Source organism: Hordeum vulgare, chromosome 3H (genome assembly GCF_904849725.1).
Source record: "Hordeum vulgare subsp. vulgare chromosome 3H, MorexV3_pseudomolecules_assembly, whole genome shotgun sequence".
Lineage (NCBI taxonomy): Eukaryota > Viridiplantae > Streptophyta > Magnoliopsida > Poales > Poaceae > Hordeum > Hordeum vulgare.
In genome coordinates, this window is record NC_058520.1 from 239133759 (window position 1) to 239143301 (window position 9543).

General features: G+C 44.3%; 1 protein-coding gene across 1 annotated transcript in view; it reads right to left on the minus strand.

Moving 5' to 3' along the window:
• The window catches only part of LOC123443592 (kinesin-like protein KIN-13A), a 42927-nt gene extending 34199 nt beyond the window's left edge, over positions 1-8728 (minus strand). The window contains exons 1-6 of the mRNA XM_045120033.1: positions 8272-8728; positions 5456-5689; positions 5060-5239; positions 4828-4932; positions 727-804; positions 552-633 (exon numbers count right to left, since the gene is read on the minus strand). Of these exons, the coding sequence (XP_044975968.1) occupies positions 552-633; positions 727-804; positions 4828-4932; positions 5060-5239; positions 5456-5689; positions 8272-8400 (808 nt within the window). The 5' untranslated portion in view covers positions 8401-8728. The remainder of the gene's footprint in view (positions 1-551; positions 634-726; positions 805-4827; positions 4933-5059; positions 5240-5455; positions 5690-8271) is intronic.
• Between the last annotated feature and the right edge of the window lie 815 nt (positions 8729-9543).

The following is a 9543-nucleotide window of genomic DNA, read 5'->3' on the forward strand; positions in this document are numbered from 1 at the left end:
GTATGAAATCATGATATGTGTGTGTAGGCCATGTAGAGCCAAACACTTGACAGTCAGGACGTTCACAAATAAGCACTGCAGAGAACTTTAAGCACAATAAACAGCATTGTAGGAAGAATCTATAGGAAATACTGGAAGAACTTGAATTTCTAATTACTCTAGGCAGCTAAGAGCCCAAGACAAAGAAAACACTTTGAATTGGCTTCCTTTATTCATCGGGATTAAGTCCCATCTTACAGGCGAACTAACTTGGCCATCAAGGCATAACTAAACTGATTACAATCTGGACTCTTTCTCCTTTTATCTAAACTGACTCTGCAAGATTTTAACTAACTGAATTCTGACTCAACTCGAGGCTACGAAACAGAGTCTCCCTGTTACTCACGCCTGTGGTGGTTGTGGATTGTTGTGGACACTACAGCTATAGGCCTTGCCCCACATAACAAATACCAAAACATAACTAATCATAAGCACACCGAGGACAGGATTTACCGGAACTTCCACATAAATTGCAACTTAAGTGTTTTAGCTTGAAACCAGCATTATCTAACCTGTTTGGCCATATGCAAAGCATGATGCTTTGGTCCTTTGGAAAATTATTGGTATGATGGGCTCCACGGTCTCTCGGTACACCTGCTCAAATAACCGAGTAACTTATATACTAAGAATAACATGTTTAAAAAGAGGAAAGAAGACAGACATGGATGATGGTTAGAAAAGTAATACCTCGTCATTAGTTACTGCCTCATCCAGGACAGCATCAAAGCAGAATTCATGTTTGTCCACATAAGCCGTCAAATCCACCTTCCAATGGAGACTTCATGTTAGCCCAACTCACATGGATAAGCTAAAAAGGCTTCTGATTGGCAGTTTTATTATTGATAAGTATGCAGGACAGTTGAGTGTTGCATCTTATACTGGCACGCTTCTTTTTGTCAGCAAAATGAGGACACACTACCGAGAAAATAGCAACACATGGAATAGTTCGTCTCCAGCAATCCTGTTATGTTACTCCTCCACTCCAAAATATAAGTTTATTTGTCAAAAAGTCAAACTTTTCTAATTTTGACAAAGTTTATAGAGAAAAATATAGATGTTTCCAAAACCAAATCATTATCATTAGATCGCCATGAAATATATGTTCATATGTTATTTATCTAGCTCTGTATAGACGTTGATATATGTTGCTATAAACTTGGTTAAACATAGAAACGTTTGACTTTTGAAAAAACTAATACACCTTATATTCTGGAACAGAGTATATTTAACCTAAGTGATAGTGTAGTTTATGCCAGTCATACAGGATACATAGCAACAATGTTACATAGAATATTTTATCAACCCATAGAATCTTCAAGACCCCACCTTGTGTGGGAGCTTTCAGCACTGGGTATGCCCTTTTATGTCTAAGATACTACTAGCAAACATACCCGTGCATTACATCGGGAAAGATAATTAGCGTGTCTACCAAATCGTCCATCAACACGACATGCATCATCCGAAGAGTGTCACCCAAAGACAGGGAGGCGTCCACCAAAACGTCCATCAGCACATGATTGTAGCAGGAAGGTGTACCCCGAGAATGCATTAAGAACCATTCGAACTTTTGGCATGCCTTTTGGATGACACTTCTGATCACACCAAACATGAATAAATGAAAGCCCATCAAATTTACTAAGTTCACTATCTAATTGGATGTAGCCCATCGAAGCCTTCCCGTCCTTTTTTTATTTATCAAATTTTAAATATTTATTGACCTGCCATGCAACCCACAGACAGTTTAATTTTATCGGGTCTTTCTTTCTTTTATTGGGAGAGCGTCACACTTTATGTCTTCATTAGGTCTTTATTTTATTTATTAGCATATGGAACCACACCTCCGCATCACATGTTAAGTAGGTATAGATAATTAGATATAATAGGCATTTCCAAAAATACGACATATAAAGAAGACTATTAATTAAGAATACATCCTAAACATAATTTTAAAAATAATTAACATGCAGGATGATAGCATATTTGAAATCTACACATTTTTTTGAGGGATTTCCATATATAATATGTTTAATTTGAAGTTAGGGTTTCAGAGATATGATTTTTTTAAAGCATTTGATTTGTTTTAAGATGAAAAGCAACATCAGTTGTACCAGGCGTGGGATTCGAACTCAGGTCTTCCGGCTGGAGCAGCAAGACTGAAACCACCATGCTACTTGGTTGTTTGTGACAGAAAAAGGTCTCGCGCTAAATAACATAAATCCGACGGCAACTTGCGAAGAGAAATACGAATCGTTTTTTATCCACTCACCGGTGGCATGGTGGGTAATTTATGCCAACTTCAGGTGCAATTTCCATGATGGACAACCAGAAGCACAATGCCCGTGCGTTGCTACGGAACCATAAGAGATCATCAAAAGATGATGATGACGTACGGCTATTACATGGTTTATAATTAAAAAGAGAGCGTAAATATAATAAAAGGGCATGTTGTAGGCATTGATGATTTTTAAGCAGCCATTGTAGGTCCTTCGCGAGACTTACAGTGAGATAACATTTTAAATTTTAAAACATATGTGAATGGTCGTAAGTAATTTGAATGCAAGATCGTGGATTTGGTAGGAGGACAACATCTACAACCACATTGAAGTTGCAATGTGCTCGCTCTCTCCTCCGCAAAAATAAATAAATGTGTTCACTCTCTTCTGTTATGCTATAGAACTGGGAGAATTGGTTGGGCAGAGAAATTAATATAAAGACCATAGTTTTGAACTGGAGTCGTATGCATTTATAATCTATGTTTTTATAAGAGTGTTATTCTCATATTAGGGTAGTAGTGTATTTGTTTATTTGGGATAGGTCTCACAAAAGTAACATTTGTTTATTCTATCTTTTGAAAAGCTGCTAGTCTCACATGTGGATATAAGTGCATTTGTCTATTTGTGTGGTCCCACATGTGAACTCACCACCAACTCTAACCTTTATAAGTAGGAAAGATTTGTTTATTTGGGATAGGTCTCACAAAAGTAACATTTGTTTATTCTATCTTTTGAAAAGCTGCTAGTCTCACATGTGGATATAAATGCATTTGTTTATTTATGTGGTCTCACATGTGAACCCACCAACTCTAACCTTTATAAGTAGGAAAGATTTAAAACATATGTGAATGGTCGTAAGTAATTTGAATGCAAGATCGTGGATTTGGTAGGAGGACAACATCTACAACCACATTGAAGTTGCAATGTGCTCGCTCTCTCCTCCGCAAAAATAAATAAATGTGTTCACTCTCTTCTGTTATGCTATAGAACTGGGAGAATTGGTTGGGCAGAGAAATTAATATAAAGACCATAGTTTTGATCTGGAGTCGTATGCATTTATAATCTATGTTTTTATAAGAGTGTTATTCTCATATTAGGGTAGTAGTGTATTTGTTTATTTGGGATAGGTCTCACAAAAGTAACATTTGTTTATTCTATCTTTTGAAAAGCTGCTAGTCTCACATGTGGATATAAGTGCATTTGTCTATTTGTGTGGTCCCACATGTGAACTCACCACCAACTCTAACCTTTATAAGTAGGAAAGATTTGTTTATTTGGGATAGGTCTCACAAAAGTAACATTTGTTTATTCTATCTTTTGAAAAGCTGCTAGTCTCACATGTGGATATAAATGCATTTGTTTATTTATGTGGTCCCACATGTGAACTCACCACCAACTCTAACCTTTATAAGTAGGAAAGATTTAAAACATATGTGAATGGTCGTAAGTAATTTGAATGCAAGATCGTGGATTTGGTAGGAGGACAACATCTACAACCACATTGAAGTTGCAATGTGCTCGCTCTCTCCTCCGCAAAAATAAATAAATGTGTTCACTCTCTTCTGTTATGCTATAGAACTGGGAGAATTGGTTGGGCAGAGAAATTAATATAAAGACCATAGTTTTGAACTGGAGTCGTATGCATTTATAATCTATGTTTTTATAAGAGTGCTATTCTCATATTAGGGTAGTAGTGTATTTGTTTATTTGGGATAGGTCTCACAAAAGTAACATTTGTTTATTCTATCTTTTGAAAAGCTGCTAGTCTCACATGTGGATATAAGTGCATTTGTCTATTTGTGTGGTCCCACATGTGAACTCACCACCAACTCTAACCTTTATAAGTAGGAAAGATTTGTTTATTTGGGATAGGTCTCACAAAAGTAACATTTGTTTATTCTATCTTTTGAAAAGCTGCTAGTCTCACATGTGGATATAAATGCATTTGTTTATTTATGTGGTCCCACATGTGAACTCACCACCAACTCTAACCTTTATAAGTAGGAAAGATATAGACTGACGGGGGGTGAAAGGAAAGATAGCGCACCATTGCAAGATGTAGATAGACGCTGATAAGCACATAAAGGAATTCAAATGCCCGTAAGAAAGATTCTTTTGCATTAAATGATTTAAACTCTTCATATAAATGTTGCATGAAAAAGACAGGTCAAACTATCTATAGGCTGTACTACTTCAAAATGTACTTGTTGATGCACATCATAATTCATGACCTCATATTGGCGTTAAAATAAATTTTATGTTTATCACACACAGGCAAGGAATAAATATTGCAATAAATGTCATACTGCAAAAAAACTACAATAGGCGTGACGGAAAACATGGAAGGAGTAAATGGATTTTCTCTCTTAATACATTTGCCTCTACTGTATCACAAGACATCTACAAGTCCCATAGAAAGATGGAACACAATAACCAAATAATCTTATCTATTGAACTATCCATGCAGAATTCCAGACATAATGAAGAATACCAATGAATGGATGACAGGTGGTACCTTTAGTTTAGGTTCATGAACAGTCAAGAATTGAGCATTATGTACATCTATTACGTCATCCTCCTTTCGAGATATCTCCTTTCTGTTCAGAGGCCTCTTCCTTACCTGACATCGTTACTAGTATTAACTGAATAATATTTTCACTAACAATAAGAAACAAAGAAAAGACTGGATTATGACTTCACTGCATAACTGTAGACATAGTAGAAGTACTTGGAAGTGATCAACATACCACAACTTTAATCTTTGCTACATTACTTTCTTTATTAGTATTGTTCTCTTTTTCGGTTGTGATTGCACCACCGTAATTTTCTGATAGACCTTGCTGGTTTCCTGTTATAATATTGTCCTCATCGTCATCAGTTTCCTTTGGCACGAAGGGTGAAGCTTCAAATGGTTCTGATGCTACATTCTGACAACAAAGAAACCATAGCTCGATTAGACCACGAAGAAGTTATTGCAGAGCAGAAATTAAGATTTGGACATCACATGTGTTTGAATCCCTTTGCCACATGCAACATCACCCTAGTTTCTAAAAGGAGCAGGCATGCAAAATGAGCAGATGCCGATGTAACATTTATTTTGTGGGCATATAAGGTTATTCTGTTTATACTAACAAGAGTAATACCTCAGAAAGAAGCTCACTGTCATCCATAGCATGAAGATCCAAAAGGCCAGCTCCGAATTCACCTCTAAGTTCGGGTGAATAGAATCCATCTATGGGGGGGGCACCACTGAAGCTCTGGGTTGTCGGTGTGTATGGCTCAGATATAGGTGCAGATGTTGATTCGCCATTAAAATTCAGGCTCCTTAATAGCATGTAAAGCTTCTGTTTTTCTTCGATCGACTGGGGCCCATACCCCTACCAAATAAATAGCAACTGTTGTAAAACTGTATACAATCACTTGGCAACATCATGCATGTGTATTGATAAAGCGCTTATTGTTGAACGAGTCAGAAGTCCTACAAGGCTTTAACAGTTCAAGATTAGCACTATTAGACATGATAAGCAATACCAAAGGTGCAAAGTGCCCAGTGTGGAATACGAACCGAAACACAAATAACTAACAAGACCTCAACATGAAAACCTCATGCATATACTGCCGATGGGTCACCCAAGCACGGGAGTAAGATCATACCTTTGCACTAGATGCCATAATCAAAGTTGATATAATCATATCGGCAATGCCACGTAACATGAATATGTAATACAGTAGGCGTTCCTTAAAACTCAAGACGAGAAATTTGACAGTTCCAAAGAGCATTTAATGCAAAAATGAAAAAACAGCAGACACATTATTTTTCTGATTTTTTCACTAAGTAATATTCAATTGTTTGCATCATAATAGATCAAATTGCTAAAGTTTCAGCTCAATATACTTGGCATTCAAAGCAATCTGATGTGAATTCCATTTCATATGGCACAAAATGCATCCTCTAATTTGCAGAACTATCAACCTAATCATTAAGTCTGGCTGTGCCAGCCTTCATACCGAGAAAGGCTTTCGCCCCGCTTTATATATAAAGCAACGATCATCAACAACCCGGTACAAACGCACGCCAAAACAACACACGCACACACCCAAGGCAGGATACATGATACATAGGCACTGAGCACAGCAACACCACCCCTAGCACTACAAGATCAACTGGTGCCTTCAACCATAAACACGCCACCACGAAGAGATGAAGCCGCATACGACGAACTGTGGGCTCCAAGGCGGTGCCTTCGGGAAGGATATGACACCGGAGAGCCGGCACCCCCCGATCCGATGATCAGAGTTTCCCCTAGAGCAACACGACAGGCGCCGCGACGACGCCTTCAGGAAGGGAACGAGCTTCGCCGCCGCCAGTCAGTCCGAAGATAGAACAGGTTTTCACCCCGGCCAACACTCACAACCACCGACGCTCACCCCGGCTACCACGCCGCCCACACGGCCATGGACACCAGGCAGCACCGCGCTACCACCACCAGGGCCGCCGCCCCAGCATCCAAGACCTAGACACCACCTCAACCGAGACCCCGTAGCTATCCCTGCCTTTCGCACCCCTATTGGCAGCCCCCAACGCCGAGACCCAATAGGCCGGCCAATTGGCCTCCATGGACTCGTCCTGCAACACCGAGTGCGAGACGAACTCGGTCCTGCAGCACTGGGCGCGAGACAACGATAGACCGCAGCTGGGAGAGGGCCAACCCTTCGATAAAAGTAGTGCCCGGACAACGAGGGGAGGGACTGAAGGCCGACACAAGCCACCTACGGACGAGCTGACCTGCCAAGTTGTCGTGGAGCCACTCACGGCCGGAGCAACAACCACACCCGGTCATTGCCCAACCCATGCCGCTCGGCGAGCTCCAAGCGTCGGAGCCGCTAGGCACGCTCACCGCCACCACGGCGCCGCCTCCCCCGCCTTGAAGAGGCTGACGACCGCAGCCCAAGCCACCACGCAGCCCGCGCCATCCATCAGGAAGAACAAAATCCACCCGCTGGACACACACCAACCACCACGCGCTTCTGGCCGCCACAACCACCAGCCAGGTCACCGCCGACCAGCCACCCACAAGAGCTCAAACGAGCTCCCTCCACCACCATGCGCCGCCACCAACCGGCCACCCCCAGGCGCGGACGCTAGCCAGCGCGCCTCCACCCACGCCAGACCACCCAGCAGTCGCCGCACCACATCCCTGCGCCGCTACCAGACGGCTGCATCGCCGCCCTGCACCACCAGCGTTGTGTCGTTGGGTCCTGCCGAAGCCCAGCGGCGCTGCCCCGCGTCGGACCCCGCAGGCAGAGGAGGAGGAAAGGCCCCGCCGCCGCCGCGCCGACCGGGCTTTGCCTGTCAACACCGGCCGGCAGCGGCAGGGAGGGGTAGGGAGGTGCGGCGGCTAGGGTTCCCTCCCTGTTGCTCGCGGGAGCGACGCGGGCTCGTTTGACAATAACCTCCATAACAGGTTTAGAAACAGGTGTGTCAGCCATGTAATTTCATAAGGCAGACTTGATAATCATGAGCTCAGTTTTGAGTTTTTAACGGATTGATCCTTCAGAATCACAAACCCAACTTGCCAGGCTCAGAAATACCAAATTTCCCATATGACTCAAAAATTTATACATCAGTCATGCCGCAATGTGGCTTCAAACCCAACAATTGGTCGTTGTACAGTACAGCCGGCAACTCTAACTAAACTTGAATCGATCCCTGAATGTGAGCGACGAATAAACTCACTGGTTTCCGTCCATTTCTTCACCGATCCACAAAAATATGAGTAACTTGAACGAAATACATGCGCGCTGGCATGGACACGTACAAGATCCGCGTGCCTAAGCTACCGATCGTGCAATTGCAGATGACTAACCGAACATATACAACGAGGTTACCAAAACGTGCGGAAGGACCACGCCTATTGGAAACGATGAATAGCTGGAGGCGATCAGAAGACGCACGAACCTGCATGAGAAGGTTCGGGAGGATACCGCCGCGGAGGTCTCCGGCCATCCCCATCGCCAGCCCGGGCCCAGGAGCGGAGGAGGACACCGCGAGGTGCTGCAGCCCCGCGGACTGCAGCCACCGCGCCATCACCGCGTCCCCCGAGTCACCCGCGGGGGACGACGCCGCGCCACCGCCCCCGCCGACGCGCTGTGGCCGCTTCTGCGGAGCCAGCTTGGCGTCAGGGGCGGCTACGAGAGAGCGTGGGATCTGGAGCTTCTGCAGCTGGAGCCCAGATCTGGGGGTGTAACGAGAAATGTGGGTGGGACTGGCGCGGGGTGAGGGGCAGGCAGGGTTTGGGACGAATCGGGATTGGTGCTTGATCGAATTTGTGGTGGATTGCAAGAGGAGTTTGAAGGTGGTTCTCAATAGTAGTTTCCGTCGAGAGAGACGTTCCGGTTGTGACGTTGTTGGTGGCCGTGAGGCAAATTTGAAACGAGTAGTAAGCTTGCACGGAAGTCTCAAACATTAATTTAAGGCCACTACTACTGATCAACCGGTTGATAACGTGCAAACGTAAACCTCCTCATCAACCGTTAGATTATCCGTCGCATAACCGTTAGATAAGGTCAACACAGAGATTGCATGCAGCAGCTTTGAAATGAACACAACGATGGTGCTCGGCTGCTCGTCATCAATCCCATCTCATTGTGGCGCTCGTGAGCCACCGGCAGTGTTCCAACGTAGTAGTATCAGACCCAATGGAAAATAAAAGCTTCAACGCAACTCCGATGACCCCGGGGAAGCTCCACTGCAGGTCCATGTTAGCAACGCGGCTCGAAAGAAAACTCCAACGCAGGACCATCGGCATTCCGGCGAAGCTCCACTGCAGCCCCGTCTGCGCTCAATTGCAGCCGCGGCGGAACTCCATTGAAACCACCGATGCACCCCATTCCGACCAAGCTCCGTAGCAGCCCCGGCGCGAGGTCCATTGCTGTCGTCGACGCGTGGAGTTCCGACGAAGCTCCGTTGCAGCCCCGACCGCGTTCCATTGCAGCCGCGGGCGAAGCTCGATTGCAGCCACCAGCACACGGCGTTCCGACGAAGCTCCACTGCAGCCCTGGTCGAGCATCATTGCAGCCACCCGCGCGCGGCGTTCTAACAACCGCGGTGGAGCTTCATTGCAGCATCGCCGTCGGCGAGGTCTGGCTCAGTCGCTGGATAAGAAAAAGGACTTGGGGCAGCGCTCTCCGGAACACTAAGAGCTCCGGCGACGACCGAAAGATGTTGCAT